At 37.3% G+C, this 25,637-nt stretch overlaps 1 protein-coding gene across 1 annotated transcript; it reads right to left on the minus strand.

Annotated features, from left to right (window-relative positions):
- Window positions 1–929: 929 nt before the first annotated feature.
- Window positions 930–25,565, minus strand: LOC145788544 (uncharacterized). Its single transcript, XM_082600305.1, has 8 exons — window positions 25,278–25,565; window positions 23,251–23,477; window positions 22,689–22,759; window positions 22,169–22,369; window positions 15,142–15,380; window positions 12,797–13,023; window positions 7,561–7,706; window positions 930–2,467 (listed from the first exon to the last, which is right to left on the minus strand). The coding sequence occupies exons 1-8, from the start codon at window positions 25,472–25,474 to the stop codon at window positions 1,979–1,981; spliced, it is 1,797 nt and encodes a 598-aa protein (XP_082456431.1). The 5' UTR covers window positions 25,475–25,565; the 3' UTR covers window positions 930–1,978.
- Between the last annotated feature and the right edge of the window lie 72 nt (window positions 25,566–25,637).

Genomic DNA, 25,637 nt, shown 5'->3' on the forward strand with positions numbered 1-25,637 from the left:
GTCATGGAAATTCCTAAAACATGAGCCAAAATTGCACCATCGTCCGTAAGACTCGTGTCAGACCGGTTTAGTTTGAGACCTGTTTGGACATGAAATATTGCGTCACGAACTGCTCTCGTGTCTTTGAGTTATCACAAATTTTTCTGATTCATTCTCGAAGTTGTTTGTTGGAAGTCGGTCGCACATTTAACTGGTTTATTTGGTGCTTGCTAGCTGGACAAATTCTCCGTCTTTTATCCAAGTAATCTGTATCGTAGTGACAGTTTTAGAGGTGTAGGCATTGCACCAGTCATTTCGATAGCCACGGGCTAATTTTACTGGAATACACTTTGAATAGACGTTTCGAAGGTGTGTTTATTTTTCGGTCATTACGTACAGACAAACGGATCCGGGAACTTTATGTTACAATTTTCCCACGAAGAATTATGGTTTACCGCTGTGACCACCTAAGTCTAGGGTATAAATATAAATGAATAAGGACGTTGAGAGGAAAGTGTTTGCCCGATGTCAATGGGATCCTCGGGCCCCAAATCAAGAAGCTCCTAAGAAAAAAACTCATTCTATCCCATGAAGAAGCGGCGTTTTTTTTTTTATTCCGGGACCTTTTGAAAAGGATACCCACCCTAAAACCCTCGTTTCCCTGGCCCATAAGTACTCTTTGGCACCTTGTCAACGCTACTGCCCATAAGTACAGTTAGACACGGCCACCAAACCTGCTTTAGTTCAAACAAGTAGATGGATTAGTTGAAAAGATCAGTCGTCTTCTCATTCCCAAAGTAACTGGAGTACCAAGTGTTAAAGTAATGTAGGGACGATTGAATGTAAGAACCACAAAAAAAACATTACAAAACACACGTACTTTAATAAATTTCCAGAAGAATCTTGATGGATTAATTGATTGAAAAACAAAATAAAAGTTTTTCCAGGATTTCAGCGTAATAGAAGAAAGGTAGGCTACCAGCAAGAAAAGTGCAATGTCACAATGATGACTGGTTTTTGTAAAAGCAGTGAAGAAACTGCCCTGATTCTATGACCTTGAAGAAGTCTGGCAAAAAAACAAATTTTGATGTTGTAGGCCTTAAAAAGTACGGTACACTACAAAGTGATATTTTTAAACTTTCCTTGCATTTGTGGTGTTCTTGAGTAGTTTACTGTACATTGTCTAAAACACTTTTAGCACAACTAATCTGATACTTTGCATATAACACACCTTTAAAAAGTTTAAAAAAATCTAGTCTCGATAAGGCATATAAAAGTAAGCATAATCTAATGCAGGGGTCACAAAACTTTTTTCTCTGAGGGCCAGATTGCTGCGAGATTAACAGCTGCGGGCCGGATGCAAATTGCGAAAAGATATACAACTATTTAGAATCTCCATTGACTTGAATTGAGCACAATAAATAACAAAGTCAGCGGTGGAATAGAAAAGTTGTGATGAAAATTGAAAGGTTGCTGGAAAAGTTATCCCCTTCTGTGATGCACTGCAGGGCATCGTGCTCTTGAAGAAACATTACACCTTTCCAACTTTGGCCTAGGCTGTCCCCATTTGTGGTGGCATAATGATAAACAGCAACGCCAGTCCTTTACAAAAAGCTTGGTAACTTTTTTTCCTTATTAGTTGTAGTGCAGCTGTTATTTCCGCAGCACGTGGCGGGCCGGATGAAATCAGTTCGCGGGCCGTAGTTTGGTTGATCTAATGTCACACAGGACGTACCATATCTCAAAAACTAGAGCTGATAAAAAAAGGATTACATTTTTGTCATCAGCGCCCGAGTGTACCCTAAAATAAGCTTAGATCTAACATTACAGACACCAAATTTTGTGTTCACCAGTGTAATCATTATCTGAAAGTACACTACGGCATGGCCAACAATATTTGTGTCATTCGTATGTTTTTGTGTTTTATACAGCACATTTGTAGAACTTTTATTTAGACCAATAATATTTTGAACATAGTGTCAAAATTAACTCGTATTAGTCAAAAGGTCCATCTTTTATTTGCGGCCATTTTTTTAGATTCTTGAGCTAAATTTTGAAGTAAAAATGCTGCAATAAAGCACACAAGAATAAAAATTAGCCATCTAAAATAATTAGTGGCATTGGTTGGAGAATATCCGACACCAAGCCTTTGATTTGGAGACACGTCATCATTCTTGCTTGTGAAAGAACTGTCAGAAAAACTTTGATTTGTCACATGACAGATGTCATCACTATTTGTATTGTTGAAAGGGCTGTAAACAGAAGTCTTAACTCTTCTTCTTCTTCTTGTTTTTACACCTCCAAAACCAGGGATTTTATGGTTCATTTTGGCGTATCCACGGTCTGATGATTGGGCGAATAATGGTGATCGTCTGTTTTCCGAATCAATAGGAACAGTCGTTTGTTTGTTCTGTCTTTCTGTAGAAGGTGCATCAGGAACAATATTGGGACGTTTATTCCAAAGAAAAGTAGCAACAGCAGGTAATTCCTAAAAAGGCTATAGATATAAGTTCAAATCTCAGTAACAATTAGTCTCAGTAACAATTAGTTACCAAACTAAAATAAAAGTTTCTTCTAAACTAAACAGTAAAATGCTATACTTTATAAACAAAATTTCATGGAATAAAAAAACCTGGCAACTTAATTGACAAAATCATTTCAGATGCAAACAAATACTAATATCATTCTTCATCTTGTGTCACACGGCCGTAGCTGTCACACGGCCGTAGAGCATCAGATAGGCTAACAAGAAAAAGTAAAATTTGAGTGCAAAAAAAGAATCAAATTTTTATAAGAAAAAAACTCTTCTTAATGTTCAAACGTGCATTTTTCATTGATAGGGTCATTAATTTATCCACGTTTAATCTAATTTAAGCTAAAAAGCACACTTTCGGCATACCTCCAGAGATGGAGATTGAAGCTCAGCAAAACCAAAACAGTGGCCACAGCCTTCCACTTAAACAACCGGGAAACGAAGAGTGAGCTCAAGATCAGCACCGATGGAAAAACCCTGTCTTTCTGCCCAAACCCTAAATATCTAGGGGTAGTCCTGCACAGGTCGCTTACTTACCGTCAACACTTGAAGTCACTACGCAAAAAAATCTCAACATGCACTGCTTTGCTAAGGCGTTTGGTTGGCTCAGGCTGGGGAACCGGAGTTACCACCCTGCGCATTGCCATCATTGCGCTAGTTCACGCTCCAGTAGAATACTATGCACCTGTCTGGAGTCGCAGTGCCCTCTGCCACCAAATTGACAATGCCACAAACGACACTGATTTGCGTATCGTGACAAGATGCCTGCGACTTACACCATCGGACAATTTCCCTGTCCTTGCAGGGATCCGACCAGCTGAGCTTCGTCGTGAAAAAGCCATCCTGTCTCTTTCTTACCACGCTACGAACCTCAACCACTTGCTCCACTCAAGTCTCCAAGAGTTTGTGAGCAAGCAACCCAGGCGACTGAAATCGGGACACCCATTTGTATGTGCAGCATAACCAGGGCCTCCGAGAGAAGTCAGCACTGGTCGGGAAACAATACGAAAAATGGGCCCATAATATTTTTTAGCAAATATACAACTAATTTGTATTTTGCGTTGCATGTTCATGTTAAGCTGAAATTAGCCTACTTTCCTCAGCATGAAAAGAACTTCGTTCAATGTAAAAATCATCAATAATCACTGGATTCCATTTGCAGCAAAAATGCCATTGAGGCAAACTATTTTGTCTAGAAAGCTTTGTAAACACACAATAGGCCTACAGGCAACGAAAATAGTTCAACCAAGCATTTAATTCAGGAGTGTCCAAACTTTTTCCCAGCCGAGCCAGATTTGATAATAAGTGTTCGCGGGCCAACAGCCACAATAATTTTTCGGAAAACTGCAAGTTGAATTTATATGATTTTTGTGTGTCTGCAGGCCAAAAATAACACATTGTACAACAACAGGCGCGGACCATACAAAAACGTCTCGTGGGCCGGAGTTGGCCCACAGGCCGGACTTTGGACATCCCTGATTTAATTCAACCCTTTCTGGACTTTTTGCAATGCAAAATTACGGCTCACAGCATCAAATGATAAAATTTTGCGACGTCTGAATTGATGCACAACATGTATAGTTACGCTTTTCAATCGGTTTTGAGTCATAGGCAAATTTTTAGTAATTGACAAGTAATAGACAAATTTTTAGTAATAGACAAATTTCAGTAATTGCTAAAACCACGTTCTCAAAGCGCAACCGTTGGAGGTAGCTACCGGAACACAAAAAAAATCATAACAAAACCATTAATTTTTGGAAAAACCTTTCGAAAGTTGCAATCAATGATTCCTTGTGTAGAGATTATGGGGTGGTTCGTTTTGGTTTGCAGCTGAAATTTGTTGTGTGGCTTTCTGTCAAAAGTACCAACTCATCCAAAATGTCTTGAAAAATGTCATTGTTGTAGCCTACAAATGGTTTAAATTTGTCCACATGCCCGCAACTGCACAGCAGACATACGATGAAATTTTCATGGAACTTCAAACTCATCGACGATAAGTTTGAGTTTGTTGATACATTTGCCAATTCCAACAACTATCGAATCCTTTGCAATGTAGCCTACGGTAGAATACATTTCCTTCGAATGATTCAGCTAGTTAAGTGGGGTTATAAAAGCGTTCTGTCCTCAAAAAAGAAAATCATTTTCTTTTAAATTTATAATTGCCACTGCAACTTTAGCTTGCGAGTAGTAGCCTACTCTTCTCAGCTTTTTCTTCTTAGATTACATATTCCTTTAATTTCATTAAATTCACCAGTGAATCTTGTTTAGGACCGTAATCCACATGATGCAAAGCAGTCACAAATTTAAAACTGCTAGTTGTAGGCTACTTCAGCATTGACTCAGCTTCCGATCAAGCTCTTGTTGGTTCCAACTTGATGCATTTAAGAAACGTCTTTAGAGCTTCAATTTTAAAAGGGTAATGTAAAGCATTGGGTTTGACTGCACCACGCCTTGATTACCCTCTCGAAGTCAATTTTCTTTGCAAGATGATAGGACAGCTTTCTTTAGATTTTTCAGAATTTTTCCTCTGACTGGGCTATAACTTTAAAGATGCCACTAGCTTACAGATAATCAATTACTCCAAAAATGACAAGACATTTGAACAACGCTGTCTGTAGGCAACATTATGAATTCCAACTAGATTTAGCCTAAGCAACAACAGCCATAAACAAAAAACTCAAATAAAGAAAAAAACTCACTAACTTTCAAAATCACATCATGAGAAGCATGACCAACAAAAGGCTACTTGACCACACGAAAACAGAAGATATTTTAACTATGACAAAATTACATCCAACTGCAGCAATAATAAAATCAAAAGTTTTAAAACTGTTCGGCCACACTAAAAGATCACAATTCGGAATCAGCAAGTTTGCACAGAAGGAAAAGTAGAAGGAAAAAGAAAACGTGGCAGACAACCAAAACGATGGCAAGACAACATCCAATCATGGACCGGACTCAATTTGGCGACACTGGGCGAGCTGGCTCAAAATCGCCACTCTTGGAAGCAAATAACTTCTATTGATGCGCAAACTGCTGCAGGCGGAGATGATGACTAATGATGATGATGATCCATAAACAAAAATATACAGGATTTACTTTCTTTAATCGTGTTTGGACTGATACCTTTAACTTTCCCAGATAACTTAGGTTGGATACAACATCCTTTGCCTGGCCAATGCAGATTTTGAAGTTAAGGTTCAGTTGTCAAGCAAAAATAGTTCCCGCTTAGCTAAAACAGCACCAGTTTTCAAGTTGAAACTATCAATACAATCGAAACCGTTCAGTGATACAGAAATCATTTCAGCTTTAGATTTTATGTTTTGAAGCTGTTCAACATCGCCTACCTTAACACGAAAATGATTTGTTCTTAATAAAAAGCATCGAGAGTGACCTTTAAAATGATTGAGAAATACTTGGAACTACGCACTTCATTTAAGAATTTCATGATTATTTAGTTGGTACATTTTTACTTTAGTACTAAAAATGGGCCCCCCTCAAAAGTGCAAAAACAAAAAACTACTCGTTTTTCCTTTACAATGTTTTTCTAGGGGGGAAACTGGCCCGACTTCCCCCCCCTCTCGGAGCCACTGAGCATAACTCCTGATGAACACCTTTTAAGACCAATCCATCAGTGCGGCTACCTGGGCGGACCACCAATGCTCGAAGTGAAACAGAACTTTTAAGACTCCAAAGTTCATCTCCGACACCAACCCCTACCCAATCAGAATGCATGTGCCAAGGAAGGCCTGGGTGCTGCTCAACCACCTGCGCACTGGCGTCGGACTATTCCGCTCCAAAATGCACCAATAGGGGTGGATTCCCTTCGCGATCTGTGAGTGTGCAAGGAGGAACAAACCGCAAACCACACCATCTATAACTTCGCTGGCATCCAGGCCGGATAGCGACTGTCAAAACAGCGACTGTCATAATGGCGACTTCATAATAGCGACGTAATGAAGTGAGCGACTGTCAAAACAGCGACTGTCATAATGGCGACTGCATTAAAACAGCGACTGTTATGATAGCGACTTAACACTTTAAACCGAACCAAACCGAACCCAGCTACTACAAGGCAGAGACCTGACTCAGCGAATGAAAAGATACGTGACAATGAACACACGAATCACTGTTGTACAGCAAAATCGAGGCCAGTATGATCTGCGGCAGTTCCTTCGAGCCCTTGCTCACAATTTAGAAATAAACGTGGCTTGATTTTTATTGCAAGACTTTTGGTTGTTTTAAAGTCCCTTTTGGTTTCAATCTTTTTCTAGACCCTGAATTTTATTGCAAGGCTTGACGACTTTCTGTTGTTTGGCTTGACTAGCCTATTTCTTTTTAAATCATGTGACTTCTATGGATAGTCCAAATAAAATGTTGTTTTAAAGTCCCTTTTGGTTTCAATCTTTCACTACGCAGTGTTTGCCTATTTGTGCGTGCATACGTGTGTAGAGAGGTGTGGGGGATGGAAGGTATGTGTGGAGGGGGTGAAAGAGTGCGTGTGCGCGTAAGCCTTGGATTTAATAAAAGAAGTGAGGTCGCTGTTGTGGCAGTCGCTGTTTTTGATGAATCGCTGTCGTGTAGTCGCTCTATTGACAGTCGCTGTTTTAAATGAATCGCTGTCGTGTAGTCGCTCTATTGACAGTCGCTGTTTTAAATGAATCGCTGTCGTGTAGTCGCTCTATTGACAGTCGCTGTTCTGACAGTCGCTATTTGAAACCCGACCCAACTTCGCTATCTACCGTTCGCCAAATGGTATGCGTGGTCTGCTTGAACTGGATGATGAACTAATTCAATGGATGCTCGACACCTGCCCAAACATCTAGACCGAGTCGCCGCCACTACCCAAAAGCGGTAAAAGGCAAAGCCCCTGGAACCATGGAGCGGCGAAGAAGGTTTAAGAAGAAGCAGCTAAAAAGCAAAAAATTCACCGCTTTTCTCTTTGGTTGTGGAGCAAATTACCATTGGACATACCAAGATTTTAAACTCTGTTACAAGTCGTTTTTGTTCCCAAACAACACGAAAAGCGAAAAGCAAACCAAACTTACTTGGGGTTGCACTAGAGGATAATTGGGATGATTTTTCTTTGGAAAGCAAATTTCATTGTCACTGTCATCACTTGCTTCAAAAAATGTTCTGAGATGAAAGCCGCTGCTTTGATTTTTGTGACACTTTCGAGTTTGGTCCCACCATTCTATTTCAAAGCATATCAATTGAAAGATTAGTTGGGACTTTTACATTTCATGGACAAAGACTGCTGCAGTTTTGAATACTATAGGCTACTATACAGTATTATCTTATTATAATTTTCAAGATTCAATAAACTAAAAGGTGCATCTAAAAACAGATTTCAATTTTAAAGGATTTCAATTGTCTTGCCATCAGTGAATGTCAATTGTTAAAACGTTTTATTCAAGCATGTTAATAATAACAATAGTTTGCTAATCTTGATCTGATCTTGACATGCAGGTTTTTAATTTTAGAGCTTTACTATTGTAACGACCATGGCCACCTAAAGATACGGCCTGATTTGTCATATTTTGCAGAAATTTTCAGGTTTTTCTAACTTTGAACGAACGTTTAAATAAATTTTTCTAAAAATTCGATTTTTACGCTTTCTTTATTCTTTTCCCCAGATGACACGATAGGTTTTAACATCTTCACATGTTGAAAAACAAAGAAAATTTGATTTCGAAGATTTTGGTCAGACTGTTAATTTTCAATAACAGTCTGATTTTGCGTTTTTCAACTTAGTTTTTCTCATTTGCTACTGTTTCCCCAAGGTAACAAGAAAGTTTTATGTCATTAGGAAACCGCAAAAAGTAAAAACATCTCAAAAAATATCAGTCAAGCACTACTGTAGCAGTAGCTGTAATCAAAATCTGCAAAATGTGCCAAATCAGGCCCCATCTCCAGGTGGCCATGTAACGACAAATTTTATCTTGTCATTGTCACTGTTTAGACTTGAAAAAGTGATGGCATCGTTTAGTTTTTGATTCACTGCATTCTATTTATTGAACAAAGAGTACATAGTCTACGGCCTACGCCCTCCACCGTCTGTTGCTTACGTTATGAAACCTGGTAGGCCGATGATGAGACTTGGTGCTTTTTTTTAAACTAATCAAAATTTTTGTGGACTGTAGAGTATAGAGTCCAGGGGTGACGAACCTTTTTGCGGTCACGGGCCATTTTGTCAATTACACATGAGTTATCGGGCCACACAACTTCTAAATCTTAACCGACTATGAAATGTTTTAGAAGCGACTCAAGATATTAATCATGAAAAGTAACAAACGGCAAATGAAATTAATAAAACCCACACAGTTGAAATCATCTTACGCAGAATCAAAACATACAGCAGTAAAAATAAAAACAAATCAACTTGAGCAAAAAGGATAGAGCAACAGTATTTGCACTGAAGACATTTTAATTTTCTAAGTTTAATTTTTCAGCTTAAGCGTTTGCTTTCATATGAGTATGATTTCTGCTATTTTTGGCTCTATCCTTTTTGCTCAAGTTGACTACAGCTGACAGGGCCGTTGACAGGATTTCTCGGGCCCGGTACCAATTTATTTTCGGGCCCCCTTCATCGACAATGTTATGAATATATAAAGGTTGTGTACAAACTTTTATTGATGTGCTGTTAAAATGAGGATGACACATGCCGTTCAAAGTAGAAAATTAAGAGGAATATCATTTATATATTCTCAAAAAATTTTTGTACCGTAGGCTATGCACGGATTTCCCCAACTGTGCAATTACGCATTAGGGATTTCTTCGTAAACTGCAAAATCCTTGCTCTCAATCACGTTTTCGGCTAGGAATTAATTCTTTGTAAAGTAGAGTAGCTGTAGGAGAGTAAAACATTTTGGAGGGGGGGCGAACATAATTTGCCCAAATTTTGTCTTTGCGTATATATGTTTAAAAATACAAAATTACTCACAATCTCTGAGAGTCATCAACTTGGCCATGTACGAAACACAAGCAAAAAAAGACGTGCAACAGCAAAACAAGGCTGAACTTACTATAATTTACGTTCATAGACCTGTCTGTGTCCCAATTAAATAAACCATCAAATTAAAACATTCTTGTGTATCACAAAAATATATGATATACAGTATTTATATTAAGCCTAACTGGATTCAAAAAAATTCGAACTGAGACTTCACCAATAACTGGATAACAATAATTGCTGAATATTCATGTCACCAGATTATATGAAAATCTCCAGCCCAACTTCAATAAAAGGCCTGACCAAAAGTAGCTCAATCTTTTCAATTCAAAGGTAGTTCAAAGACTCAATATATTAGTAAATTTGCATTGAAAAAAACTAAAATGACAATCCGTTTACTTATCAAACCAGTAACATTACATACTTAATCCATGCTGCTTCAAATCCTACAGCAAGAAAAGAATTTGACAGTTTACCATGCTATGTGCATCAAACTTCCACCTTTGAACAAAACTACTTTTGATACCAAAAATATTGATATTATATTACAATGAAATCATAGTCAACGCTTTTTCAGAAGATCATTACAAAGATAATCTTACTTCACAATGAAGCAGCTAGGCCTACTCAAATCACAAGCACTGAAGAAAAATGACTCCCAGTCTCCCGGATAATAACTTCAAACTCAATCGTTGCCACAAAATAAAGACCACATTACCAAAACATGACACAAAAATCGCACTGTTTACATTGCCTGATATATTAACTGCATGAAATTGAATTGGATGACAAAACAACATAACATGTGTCTTTATATTTGATTGTTGTTGCTCTAATACTGTGTCATAGATAGTAAATAGCTGAGCATATCAACCTTGGGACTGGCAAAGACAAACAGCAGTTTATACTAAAACATTCAATACATATAGAAAACAACATAGCTCACAAAAACATGAAATTAAATCCAGGAAAATTCACAAGTTGTTTTCATTTAATATACTTTTTCACTTTGTGCATAACTATAGTTAGTGGCCGGGATCAATGCTCACAAAAGTGGGGTACATGTGGCCTCACAACTGTTGATTATTAAAGTTTATAACAAATGTTTATTTTGTTTGACCATATCTAAAAGTGATAAGCTATCTTTGTATGTAGTATTTCAGTCAAGTTTTGCGAGCACAGCATAACTCATGGTAAAATTGACTTATCCAATAATTGGATATTTTTGCCCAAATATTTTTACAAACAACTACATTAGTGGAATATAGAGAAAAAACAAAAACTTCATAAGCTCACCAGAACCCAGCAAGGTTTCAAAATTCTACCAATGAAGGAATGTAGGCTAGTGTGATATTCTAATGAACATCTGTAATAAGCTTATCTCAGCTTGTGGAAGCATTGTTTTCTGCAAATACTGAATCGAAACTTAACATTCTGCCCAAATTTTAATACCAAATATAAAAGTTTTCAAAATTGTCGATACTGTACTCTGTTATACATTCAAAGCAAAATGTTTTTTTTATACAAAATGCAACACTATAAAGTTATTAAACTGGTAGAATGTTGAAAACTTATGGTAAGAATTGATTTGTCCAAATTACTAGACATTTTTGCCCAAATGATTTTTATAATCAACTACATTAGTAGGATATTGAGAAAAAACAAAAAACCTCATAAAGTTACCAGTACCCAGTAGGCTTTTTAATTTTACCCATGAAGAAATGCAGCCTACATGTTAGTGAATATCAGTAATAAGCTTACCGCTGTTTCCCAACTGTGCTTTTTTACAGTTCTATTTTGCAGTTGTCGAATCGAAACTTATCATTCTGCCCAGATTGCAATACCACATGCAACAGTTTTCAAAGTCGGTGATAATACATTTACATTCATTGAAAAATATTAATGTATCTCATAAACAATTATGTAGAGTTTCTAAACTGGTGAGGCGTCGAAACATTGTGGTAAGATTGATTTGCCCAAATAACTGGACATTTTTTGCCCAAATTTGCAACATTTTTTTTCAGCGGGGGAGCGACTGCCCCCCCCTCTCCTACGGCTATGTAATGTAGATGCAAGTAGCTACAAGTGATTACCACCAAAAAATATATATATTCAGAATTAAAAAGTGGGTGAAGATAAATATGTCGTGTTTTTGAAAAGAAAAATTATGGTTAGGGAAATCACTATACCCGGAAGGGGGCCCGGTACTTTACCATCTGACGGCTGAAGTGGCTGTTTTAAACTTTGATGGCAATTCCTTTGGATCTGATTATATTAAGATCTTGATAATGTTTGAAGTCGCGGGGAATCTTTTAAATCCGGGCCCCCTGAATCTTCCGGGCCCGGGTCCAAAAGTACCACCTAGACCCCCCTGTCAACGCCCCTGACAGCTGAAGCTATCTAATGCAGCATTGAAGCATAAAATATTAAAAGATAACATTGGAGCATTGAATTTTTTTGCTGTCAGCCTCGACCTGAAACGACCTGTAGCAAAGGAAAGGTGTACCAGTGAAGGCATAAAACAGCTTTGAGATATATTTTGTTTTTAAAGCATGAGCGATTGTCAAAATTGTTTTGCGGGCCGCACAAAATTCTTTGACGGGCTGCATGCGGCCCGCGGCCGCAGGTTCGTCACCTCTGGATAGACCAAGGGTCTCAAAGTTTAAGCGAAGTTTGTTTTAGAAAAGTAGTTTTTGGGAATAGGTTTTAGTCAACTTACAGCGGCTCAAATACAACCAGCTTGGCAGCTTCATACAAGCTGTTTGCATTAATGTTGCGTTTTTGCGCATGCGTGTAGTCATGCACACAAATCGAAGTGACCACTTTTCCGTGTTTGACAATGAAACCAAGACCAAAAAAATGTTTACCACAGTCTTGCAACATATTTCATGTGTTATAATACAGTAACAAATAATATTTGAACTTTAAATGCCATAAACAAAAAGTGACGTCTATACGATATTAGGCAATTAAACGCGAAAAGTAGTTTTCAGGGTATGGCGAGGGTTTTGGAAGGAAATTTCAAAAAAAGAAAATTCGGAGGGTTAGAATGTACTATTGTATCCTAAAGTCAGAGCTAAGGTTAAATTAGAAAAATAACCGATTAACTCTCCTCTCCCCAACTGTCTGTGAATTACTCCATCCGTCTAGGTCTCGGGCTCTAGGAGTAACTGAATGAAGAGCTGCGCGTGAAGAGCGTTGCTAAAGCGTACACTCCAAAAGTTAAACCATCAAAATTTTGTCCTAAGTTTGGTGAACTAATCTATTTTACTAGGCATTAGCTCGTTTAACTTCAAAGTTCAAATGCTTTGAAAAATTTAGTTCTACTTCACCTGGTTTCTTAGCTTTTCTCCTTTGTTGTTTGCAAGGGCAATGTAAGTAAGGTTTATCGCGTAACCATTGGTCGTTGTTGTCTTTCTGTTGTCTCACAGTCACGTGGCATCCATCGTTTTTGGTTGTAATATCTCTATCATGCTCTGAGATTAATTCGACCGTAATCTTTGTCAAAAAGCCAACTTTTTCCAACACTCGAAAAATATACAGGCGACGATTGTCAACGCTGAAAAACGCATTTCAATAATTTGTAAATTCTTTTGTGAAATCAGGCTAACTTATTGTTGAAACAACGCTTTTGTTGTAAGCCCACTTGCGCAAAAGGGAGACAGAAATTAATGCTTTTATCATAGACCACGGGCATTATTTTATAATTATTATTTTGATTATGCTTGTGTTAATCCATTGCAAAAATATACCGTATTTACTGTAAGTGTTTGTTAAATACACTATAGTAGCCCACACGCCACACAGTATAGGTTTGTGTCACTCTTTTCAATGCATAGGTTAGTTCAAGAAACGTTATCAACAAATAAATTACTAAACATAAACATTCATATATAGGCCTACTGTATTCCTTTCAAACATTCACTTTAACGATAGATGCGCCGCGTACCGGTAATTCCGGCTAGTTGTTTGATGCTTTATATTTTTGGTGCTCCTATACTACTGTATTTTTTTTTTCAGTCATATTCTGAGATTGCAACTTTTGATAAAGTGTTTTGTAGGTGTAAGAACTTTTTTCTTTCGGACATTTCATAAACAAAGCATTTTGGACAATTCATATTTTCAAACATGCCAAAACCTGTCAGAAATGTTCGTCTCTTGGATCATAGGCTACGTCTTTCAAAAGTTGAATGGGCCAATGCGAAATGTTTTTGTGTTTATTGACAACGCATTTACGCAGCCACAGAACAACAAATTCTGAAAAACGGAAAGTATAGCCTGAAACAGGGATGTCCAACCTTTTGTTATAGTGGGCCGCATTGTCACTTGAAATAAATCAATGGGTCGCAGAACCAATTAAATTTCAAGAAAAATAGGTACATAAAGAAACAATTAAAAACCATTAATTTCATCTTTGAAAATAGGAACAAATAACACACACATAGAAAGAAACAAAAATTTATTTCTGCAATACAAAGTCAATGAGATTTTTGAAATTGTTTTCCAGCTAAGAGGTTATCAACATTTGCATTAAAGGACGTTGTCTTGATTCTTAGGATGTTTGCTAAGTGTTTGTCGGTCAGCCTGTTTCTTTCTGCAGTTTTGATGTTTTTCATGGATAAAAATAACTGCTCGCAACAATATGTGCTGCCCACATAAACAGTAGTTTTCTGGACAAATTAACTAATTTAATAAATTCATTACATGAATGTAATTCTTTATAAAATAAAGGAAGAGTGTGTTCTCTGTGGAAAGTTTTCAAACTTTCTCGACTTCGCAGTTCAATCAGTTCAAGTTGGAATTCAGGTGGCGCTTTATCACACTGAAATGAGAATGGGTCACTGAATAATTTTAATTCAATTTCAATATTTTTGAAGTCAGACAATCTGACTGTAAATTCTTCAAGCAAATCTTCACATAACTTAGCATACTTTTCTTAGTTTACAGACCTGTCTTGAGCTCTTTCAGATAGACTACAAAAATGTACAATTTCGCCAGCTTTCAATGTTTGTGCTATGAAAAGTTTTAATTTCCTGGTAAAGCTTATTCCCCGTGGGCCGCAGGTTGGATATCCCTGGCCTAAAAGAACAATTTCCAGTCATAGGCTATTTGCAAATTTGAAATACTAATTGCAAAGTTTTATTTGATCTGAAAGCCAAATATTCATCAAAACCTCTTCCAAAATTTTACACAGGTTGTTTGTCTTACCAAGTAGGCCCAAAATATTACAACTATTATGCAGCAAAAGAAAAAAATGTTTTTCGCATTGAAACCTGTCCCAACGCAAAGAAATAAAATTACATGTAGCCGCCCTAAATGACTAGTGGACTATTGTTATATGAGTTGCATTTTCAACAAGAAAACCAGTCTTCAGCCGAAGCTGATAAAATCGCGAATTTGGCCAAGTACCGAAAACGTTTGGAAACACTTCTATAAAGTGATAAGATGAAAAACAGATATAGGCTACAGGTAAACCGCCAAACTGGTCGCAATTTTCCTTATGGCAGAAAATATTTCAAACGTTCTGGTGCTGACATTAATATGTTTTCTGTTCACATTTAGGTTTAAGTTTTGTTATCAAAAATGATTGCCCTAGTGCTTGTAAATAACTTAAGGAATTTTTTCAGAACGTCCAACAATGATGTATAGTGGATATTTTTTTCACTCATAAACCTACCTGTAATAATAATCCCCCATTTTTAACACATGGATAGATGGAAACTGGTACAATCGTATTGTTCCTTTCACAATATCTTCACATGTTGCATTCAACTTGTTGCCATCTTGAAAGGTCATTGCCACTGAGTCTTGTGTGAAACGAATCTCGGATGGCATCAACTCAAGTCTTTTTTTGTTACGTTGGCTTTTTTCCATTATTGTAATCAAGCAAATGAATATATTAAAGCAATTGAAGACCTAATTTAAAACAAATCATCTTTTATCTGAAGCCAAAATGTAGGAACAACCAGCAAATTGGATGAAGAAAGCTAGCCTATAGTCAATAATAACATTCGCTAAAAACTTTCTAGGTAAAAAAAGTATGCCTTGAAGAAACCCCTTTATCAAAAAGCTTTTCATTCACACTGCATTCATACTGCCAAACAATCAATTTCTATGTTATCAGCCCACTAAACTACATATAGATGACGCTTAATACGGCGTTGTACTCAAGGGCGTTGAGAAGATATTTTGAACCGCTACCCAGTAGCATTGTCAGGGGGTCCAGTTTTTTGTACCCGGTCCGAGATGATTTTAGGAACACGTAACTTTTCCGAGGGCCCAGGGAGTTTAAAAAAGCTACCATGTGTTCTTTGAATATAGAGCGTTTTTTCTTAGAAGTGTCTTGATTTAGGATCCAAGGATCTCAACGATACCGGGCCCAATCCGTTCAACGGTTCTGCCGGTACCAATGAGATATGCTGGGCCGGATGACAACATAATAAGATAACCTATCTCTAAAAAAACAAGACACATTGATTCTTGTGCGGTATTCCAAATACAGATTTAATGCAGTTCACAGACTCCACACCACATAGGTTATGTGTTTACCTTTTTGTGCCATGAAGTAGTTGCCACTCGTAAACAGTATAGGTAAGCAAAGTTAACAAAAATGGAAATTGAATTACTTAGTAACTAATGACTTTAGAATTGACAACTCTCAATTTCATTTTGCTTATGAAGTAAATTCACTCAACTGCTGCTCAGTGGCGGATTCACGGATCAGGGATCGCCCTACCTCTCTAAAACACAGAAAAATAACTTTAGTCATAGTGTCTTTGCAAGGTCTGGTATCTGGTTAATGCAGATCTTCACAGTTTAACTGAAATCTTCCCCTCCTCCCTAAGGCTACTTGGAGGATCTGCTCCTGCTGATAATTAACTGTCAATGCAAATTTGTAAGGAAAAAAGTCTCATCGCAAACTTATTCGCAATATATCACAAACAAAAAGAAATTTACATTTGCTTTCAAGTGGACCACACAAAAACCAGCATGCGTACCACTGTATTATACTTACAGTATCTAAATTAGTTACTCCTAGATATTGACCAATTAATTCCAATAAAAATCACCTCAAACATTAAACTTATGTCTGCACTTCGGTGAACATCGGTAGCCTATGTAAACAAAAATTGCTCATTATAACAGAAAAAAAAGTTCAAAACTTCTCTAGAAATTATCTAGCAAACAAGACAAACACGCAGTTTGGCCAACAAATTACTTTCGCTTCATTCAAGCGTAAACCAGGCCCGCAAACATAGGCCAAGCATACGGTCGAAATTTATCAGGCTGTGCTTCAAGTAAAACAACTTGTAGGCTACCTATTTTATAAAATTGATTGAGTTTTGCCTTTAGCCGCATGATCATAACTAGACGACGATATTCAGACTCAAGCACCACGAGTCATTACACATGACTAGGAACCTGTGTTCCGAAAGCTTACGAAAAACCGCAGTTGCCATAGCCCACAGCTGCAGCATCGGGCTGAAACAGATCGTTTTATTTACACTTGAGAAACAAATTTGTATTTTGCTGGGTTTAACGTTGTCGAAGTAAGATTATATAATCACTCTTGAAGTAAGGTTAGCTTTTCAAAGGTTAGCTCTTAATAAATACATTCGATAATAATTATACTTGCACAATTAACGATTCCGACCATCTGGTGCTTTGCTGCCGATAAGTTTTAAAAGCAGCAATGAGGGATCGTATTGCGGTAAGAGGTTTTGCGTTTTTCCAACGATTGTTTTTTTTCTGCAACTTTGTTTCATTTTTGACAACTGCGGTGTTAACCGAATGATGTGAAGCGATGTCACAACTCACAACCTTCCAAAAGTAGGCTACCTTTGCCTGCTGCCACTCTTTGTGTCACAAAGCTGTGAATTGTGCAGCGCGTGATGCAAAACACAGTGTAGCTAATAATTAAAATTGCTTAAATTTTAACCTCCTGAAGATATATAGATCATCTTGCAAGCAAAGTGCAGTTCTTGTAAGCTATGAAACCTTATCAGATCACTACCAATTATTTTCTTCTGTATCGGCAACACGTGCTGATCTTAGTGATATTAGGCTACTGTGGCTAACTAAGTGATCAGCAAACTTTTGATTGTTATTTGTCGTCTTTGAAACAAATTTGTCCTTGTGGTATTTCAATGCAACGTTTAAAGAATGCAATTTTTTAAGAGACTATTTCTTTCTAGAATCATAGAAGTACAGAAAAAATCGAGGGAATATGAAATCGAAAAAAATTTGTATAAAATGACAAGCTTCTTTTCTTTGGCATACCCTGCCCAATCTGACCTCATAGCTTCTAGAGTCGGTTCTCTAAGAACAAACTATTTTGTTTCGTCGTGCTATAGCAATAGCATAGGTCGGCTATCTTTTATTTCTTGCAAAAACACGAACTTTAACTCGTATCCTCATTTCTGTCAACCTTTCGTCAACACAGCCTACCAACCTTACCGGAAAGCTACTCTTGCTATGGTTTATTCTTATTGTCATCTAACCGTGACGAAGAGTTACAAAAGTATCAAAACACTCACACTCTTTTTTTGTAATCCTTCGCTGTCAAACCCCATGTATATTTTAGCTGATTATACACAAGCGATTGAGAAAAACGTATCTTCCCAAAAACATAAATGATTGCAAAGGGTCTGCTGGAAAACTTGTAGAAGATTAATTGTACTTTCAACAGGTTGTAGCCTGATCATAATGAATAAGAGAAGCCTATAGTTGTTCCATGTCAAGTGGTAGTATGCCATCACAGACAAACTACTGTAGCCTACGGCATATAATTACACTAAAATTCATTTTGCCGCTGTTGAAACCATTGTACATCAAAGCTTAGCTTACTATTTCAATTCAATTCACTTTATTTTTCTTTGTCGGAAAACAACAGGAATGATAAAGTTACCAACAGTTTACGGGGATAAAACCAACAAAAGGAAACGGCGGCAAAACCAAAGAAGTTTAAAGCGTGCATGCGATGTAAATTTAAAGGATACGTTACGTCAATGAAAGTAAATTTAAGCACGGCCACCAAACCTAACAGTACTATGTACTAAGAACTTGTACTAAGTACTAAGTACTTGTACAATGTACTAAGTACTTACAAGTACTTAGTACATTGTACTGTTAGGTATTGTTAACAAGGACGTCTTATTTACTGTCTCTCTACGACAGCTGGCTTTGTAGTCACTGCTCGGTTTTAAACTTGCTTGTTGGTTGTAGTGATGTTCATCAGAAGTTGAATAATGAATGCATATCTAACTGAATGCATATCTTGCTGTGTACAACACGATCAATGGCGTACGCAGACAATTTACTCATGAAAGGGAGGGAGGAAAAAATTGCACGTGAACCATTGCATGTCATAGGCCTACGAACGTAGGCCTATCTCTTCTTCACTTTCTCCTTCTAAAAGCATTCCGGTTTGGTGTGGACCGGTATTTGAGATGAAGCTTTGGAGTCCTGAAGAATTCCTTTTCCTCTCTAAGCTCCGTTGGTCTGCCCAGGTAGCCGCACTGATGGATTGGTCTTCAGCGGTTTTCATCAAGAGTTGTGCGGCTTGTAGCCTACGAATGGGTGTCTCCGGGGTTGCTCGCTTGCAGATTCGATATTTGACAGATATTTTCTATAGATTAGACTACGAAAACGTTTTTCATCAGTTTCGTTAATGATTGGTAGTAAAAGAATATTTTGAATACTCGTTGTGGTGATTTGCTTTCACTCCACGACAGCAAAAAGTAGGTCAAAGATTATTAAAAACCTTTACAAATTCTGTGATTATGACACAAAATAAATTTTTGAAATAGGCTACACTACGTCTTATTTGAAATATCCCTAAGTAAAAGTAGTCAGTTTATCTTTCTGTAAGTGTAAATAAACACTTTTTACAGCTCATGTTTTTATTTCTTCCTTAATGACTGTGTAATGGTTTACCTGTTCAAAACCCACGCTTTTACTTTTATTCTTGTCGATTCTATGGTCAGGTTCTAGTGTTTATCTGACTCTTTCTGCATTGTAGGCTACGATTCGCATGCATTAGCATTTCTTAATTCTTTCAAGCGCATAGCGAAATCAAATTGCTGCAATTTCGAATTGAAAAAAGACGAAATCATTTTCCGTCAAAGAAAAACAACTTTTTGTTTAATTCTGCAAGATATTGACCTACTTTCTTAAACTGTGGTTGTAAACGACCTTTGTCGTTCATTGTGACTTAATAAGCGCCATTGTTTTGCGGCGATCGTAATGGGAGAAGCTGAGAAAAGCTGCGAGACTGCAAGTAGGCTACTGCGCGCTACTTGCAGCAGCTTGTCTTCTTAGGCTTTGGTATGGCATACTTATAGTTTTCAATTTTAGTAGATAGTTTAATCATTTTTCTTACCATTGTTTTAATTCTTACAGGTTTTCAACCTGGAGTTCACGGACCCCTTGGGCTTGAGGGTCAGTGAGATAGTGGAGTTTGTGAGTGTCTTGGTATTGTCTGCATGCAGGAAACTTTATTTTTCCATTGTTTGCACAATGAAAGAAAAGAATAATAAAAAAATAAAAAATGAATCACAAAAGTCTACCATCTTAATAATTGTCTGACTATCATCATCGTTTTTGTTGAGTCATATTTTTCCCTATTTTGTTTGTTTTCATATGGTAGGCAGATAGACCTTTTTCTTCGACGTTCAAGTCTCACATGCTTTGTTTAAAACAGGACAGTTTACACGTAGCCTACTGGAAACAAAACAATAAACCAAACACATTTATTTAAATGGATGTGAGTGTTGGTTTGGTTGGTTTTGAATCTTTATCCTCGGACAGACAAAGTTGACGCAGGGCCGGTTATTGAGATTGGCAAAGTGAAGATTTTCCGATTGTTGAAGTGTTGTTGCCGGGGAATTATTCCATCCATTAGGTGCCGCTGAATGGAGAGCAGTCCTTAACATGCGTTGCTCAAGCGCACACCCCGAGAGTCGAACCAGCGCCGCGTGATCAATCATGAGCCGGGCGCGTAACCACTGAGCTAACGGGGCGGACGGAGTGTGATGGATGCGACCGCTTTTTGCTACAAAGCAAGTCCAGCCGTGGTTCAATGTTGGTTAATGCTGGTCCCAAGGCGGTTTCAATGTTGCTTAGTTTTGATGGTGTCTGTTTATCAACGTGGATAACGCTGACTCGCTTAAATTGTCATCGTCGGCTGCAGTTCGTGTGCGAGTTTTGGTTTTGTTTTTAAATCGGATTTGGCTTTGGAGGCCTTATCCTTTAGCGGAAAAGACGTGGGCAAAAGCTACATTGTATGGAGGGTGGGGAACGTGGTCTTTGTCACGATTCTTTCTATCTCTTATCAGGAAAGAGACTTGGGAAAGATTAATGCCGAACTGTAGTTTATTGGGATATCAACGTAAAACAGTCAAATAAATCATCGAATAGTTCTAGGCTACTTGTGAGCTGATAAATGAAAATTTTTATAGGACTTTAACGAATGGCTCAGTACTTTCAACAAATTATATTCAAAGTCACTGTAAATAGAAATAGGTTTCAACACCAGTACTTCACTCACAGTCAGCTTCTCATGCAACTCTAATCTCGATCACAACTTCTAACAGCACCAACTCTCATCCCCTCGAATTCAATAACTTCAACTTTAATTCAACTCTCAATCAATAATCATCTCAACACCGAAATAATTTTTATCTCTCTATCAATTAAGCTTACGCAAATTACGCCACTATTTATAACAGGTTTGTTTTGACCAGTAACTTCCAGAAGATACGTAATGCTACGTCATAATAACTCATTGTTCTGGTCAAGTTTTACTATACCCATAAGCATCTTTGTGACGTCGTAACAAATTGTTCGATCTAGTTGGGGAACCTTCTAGTCTTGCACTTATGCAGAATCTTCTAGAAATACAATACATAGGCTAATAAGGATTTCGCAATCAAAGGTCACTATAGGACAGTAACCGATAATAACATTTCGTAAGAATTATACAATTAAAACAGTACGCTGGGTCAAGACACATAATGTAGCCTGTCGTGAGGCTTCGCACATTGATTGTGACAGGCTTTTTTTTCTAGTGTTTTATTTTTTCTGAGCCTTTTGTATCCTGTTTTTTTACGAAAAATTCCGTGCCTTCCCTCGTTCTCTTCTTCAAGATTGACCTATCACGGACAAGTTTTTTCCTCGATTCTACATCAATCTTTGCTTGGTTGAGGGAGACCCTATCCGATCTTTGTAATTGCGTCGTTGGTGAGACGATTCTCTCAACGAGTACCCAGCATTTGCCTCAGCTTCCTCTTTTGGAAATTTTCAAGACAAGTAGTTCAGTTCAGTTGTTTTTATTTCTGACCATCATATCAAAAAACAATACACGTCAACATAGCAAAGGTCGAGAAAAAGGTAGCAGCGACAAAACACGAACGTTAAAACGTGATTGTGACCGAAGTAAGTTATTGAGTTGAAAAGGTTGCAACACCTTCAGAAAAAATTTAAGATATACAGGGAAAATAAAAATAAAATGTTACAAAAAAAAAAAAAAACGAATATAGCTTTATTAGCCCACATAGCTTTAGTTGATATGACGTGAAAAGTTGGTATAGGAAATGTGAGCTTATTTAAAAAAAAATTTGACCTGGACGTTTATTTTACCCACAGCAACAATACAATAAGTCGTTTTATGATCACATCAAACTTCAAAATTTTATATCGTATCATTGCCCCCTACTAAGTAACCAAAGACCAAACAAGCCCATGGCCACTACAGCAAAAATTCCCCATGGAAATTCATCATTCTTCAGTTGAGGATGATTTGAAGTAGAGCGATTTTCAATGACAGGCCGTCGATAGGTAGAATAATTGTAGCTTTTAAAAACATTCCTTTCCGGAGTGACCTTGACAGCTGGACGATATGGTCTCTAAATAGAGAAATTTCAACATTGAATAGTTCTATCCGAAAAGCAACAAGTCATCACCGTAAGGCAAAACATTAACGCAAAGCCCAACTTTTTATCGTTTCAAAGGTTTTTTCAAAAGGAATATGTAACCAGATAATTAAATAAACTGCTGGGTAAAATTTAAACCCCACAGTGCTAAACTATTTGAGATGCTAACAAACTTCAAATCAACACATTTGGTTGCATGGTCTGCTTATACTGTATCGTAACTACAGAAAATTCTTTTGTAGCCATTTAACAATTGTACAAAAAATAACTCCGTAAAATTCAAGCTACTTACTTGGATTGTTTCTAGGACGACCCTGTTGTTCCGTTGGTCTTTATGACATCGGCGCTGTTCATCCCACCATACTATTCAGAAAAGAATACGAAGAAATAAGGAAAAGGATTACTTTGATTGGAAGAAATTTATTACAACAAAAAAAAATGAGATCAATGAGAAAATGACGGATTTTGCTGTTTATGATATCTGCCAAACAACTGCAATAAAGCGAGATGAAAAGTTACTCAAATATTTTCCATTCACTTCCAACCTCCGTTTTGAAAATGTAAGATCTCTTTGACAATTTCATAAAGTATAAGTTTAGCGCACTCAGTGGGTGACCAGTTAAAATAAATTGCCTCAGCATGGTCAAACGAGTAGTCTATAGCTCGTCGGACAGAAATATAACAAGAGGCTTTTCGATTTAGAGTCCAACCCGCTACGACTGCACTGTCATAGCTTCACTGCATCTAAAACTTTTGCAGCTAAAACATCTAAACCAAAATATACACATGAGTCCACTATTTGTTAAAGAATCGGATTTAAGCCTACAAGCTGTTGGCTAGAGAAAGAATCGAACCTGGCTTCCTTGCTCTATTTCGTTGTCGAAGGCAAGAGCAGTGAAGGTAAGTTGCATCGGTTATCCATTTTCCATTTACATCCTTTTGTGATCTCAAAGTCACGTGACATCCATCATTGTTAGTTGTTACAAGTCGATCATGTTCTGAGATCAACCTGACTGTAATTTCAGTCAGAAAATTCAGTTTTTCCAACACTCGCAAAACGTACAAGCGACGGTTGTCCACACTGAAATCAAATGGGCAGTAGGTGTATCATTTCTTCTTCATTTTGGAATTTCAGATTGAAAAACGGTGACCATCCAGGTCAGATTCAATCAAACAAATATGAATTCACAGAATTCACCCTACCTCAACTTCTGTATCCTATTTTCGAACGTCGTAACTTAAATATTTTGACAATCGTCTATGCGAAGTGTACAGGCTATATAAATTCATTTTTTGGTGAGGTTTATGCCTATCTAGCGAAGTGTGTAAGTAGACAAAGTTTTATTGCGTCAAAATTGCGACTAATCGGAAATTGGTGCAAGAAAAACTACAGAAAGCAGGGTGAAATAACAAAATTGAAATTTTACCATATCAAAATAATAGGCGAAAATAACTGGAAACCGCTATAACAACTAATTGAGTGATCTTTTTCATAAGTTGAGCATATTACATTAGCTTATTTTCACCAACTGAAAAGTCTTCGGTGGGAGAGGGGCATGTGAATATGTTGCTGCACATGCCGAAGTCGACACACTCAGAAGGGGTCTGGAGGACATCCCTTAATGAGCTATCTTAAAAGTCCTCCTTTAAAGACCTTCTTCAGTTGTATTTAGCTCAGTGAATGTTACAGTTATTTATATCAGTTACTTATCACTACCATTATTTACAGTTATTTGTTTGTTTGTTTTTTTGTTTAGATATATTAGGTATTTCCTGAAGAAGGCACAGAGTTCTTACCGAAAACGTTTAAGTTTATCATGTTGTTATGTTATTTGTATATTGTATTTGTTTTGAATAATGCTATTCAGTCCCATTAAGTTACTATCAGTCACTCTCCCAAAGCGATATTATTACGGTATCCCTTAAAGAGTTTTTGAAAAATACCTTAATAGTGCGTATTCTGACAGCACTTTCAGCCAAAATCAATAGTAAAACTCTGTCAAATGACGTTGTAACAGAGAGTAAAAACTTTATTTAACTTACATAAAACCAAAACAGCTGTAGTCTAAGAATAGAGTTATAGGCCTAAAATAGTTGGATCAATGGAAGGCGCCAGTTTGTCAATAAACACTTTTCGCACAAAATGCAACACAGTAAGCCTACTTATTTAATGTTATGTTGAATCTGAGATGCATGCGTAGGCCTACGTGTACAGAAACAAACATTTGATATTATAGTGAGCTGCCGGTAAGCAAGACGATAAACAACAAAGTTGCATATCATTGCCTCCGACTACCCAGCGTGTGCGGAAGTGGTGGTGGTAGGAGGACCACTTGGTCACCATTTTTAATTGCACAATTTGAATTTCCAAAATGAGGGGGAGATGATGCACCTTAATGGCAGGTGAGTGGTGAAACGTAAAATAATAAAGGAAAAACTTGTCATATTTTGTGAAACAACAGCAAAAATGCACGAAAGGCCAAAACAGTCCCGCCTCTGTCGATGTTTCATAAAAAACCGGGAGCCGAACCAGCGACGCGTGATTTTGAGTTGAATGCGTAACCAACGGAGTCCAAAGAATATTTATGATCATCCAACGTGAAGTAAATGAAATAGAATAAACCGCCACACATTTTAATGATTTGATGAATTTTGAATAGGTCTAGGTCCTATATTTTCAAACCTCAAGATATCTGTTTGTAGAATAATCTAGAAACCGACCCATTCACAATAGACGAACAGATCTTTGAAGTTGATAGCCATTAGCCTATAGGCCTACTGTAGGCCAACGTTTGAATAACCTCTGCTTACGGTTATGTTTTTGCTCCCGTTTACCTTGACAGAGATAAACGCGTATTTAGGCTGCGTTTATAAAACAAACCTGTAGTATATTCCATTATTTTCCAACACTCGGATAACAGGAATACTTTTTAGTTGTACTGTTCCTTTTACAATGTCTTCACATAATTCATTCAACTTATTGCCATCTTGAAAGGTCATTGCCACTGTGTCTTGTGTGAAGCGAATCTCGGATGGCGATAATTCCAGTCTTCCCAAATCGCGTCTGTATTTCCTCATTGTTGTAAGTGGAAAGTATGTTATTGAAATATGTAGTAAGCCTACTGGTGAAAACTTACAAACAAAACTTGACTTAGTAGGCCTCCTACTGTAAAACAGCTGTAATGCAGATTATTATGCTTAGGCAATGTTCATTTCTTCGTAGTGAAGTTTGCATAAATAC

Source organism: Aplidium turbinatum, chromosome 2 (assembly GCF_918807975.1).
Source record: "Aplidium turbinatum chromosome 2, kaAplTurb1.1, whole genome shotgun sequence".
Lineage (NCBI taxonomy): Eukaryota > Metazoa > Chordata > Ascidiacea > Aplousobranchia > Polyclinidae > Aplidium > Aplidium turbinatum.

Bases quoted from the DNA above. Each gene is read 5' to 3' on its own strand.
- LOC145788544 (XM_082600305.1), bottom strand. From the start codon at position 25,474: ATGAGGAAATACAGACGCGATTTGGGAAGACTGGAATTATCGCCATCC. The intron at 23,478-25,277 runs GTTTGTTTTATA...ATTTGATTTCAG, and splicing joins AATAATGGAATATACTACAG to TGTGGACAACCGTCGCTTGT. The intron at 22,760-23,250 runs GTTCGATTCTTT...TTTTCTGAATAG, and splicing joins AAATAGAGCAAGGAAGCCAG to TATGGTGGGATGAACAGCGC.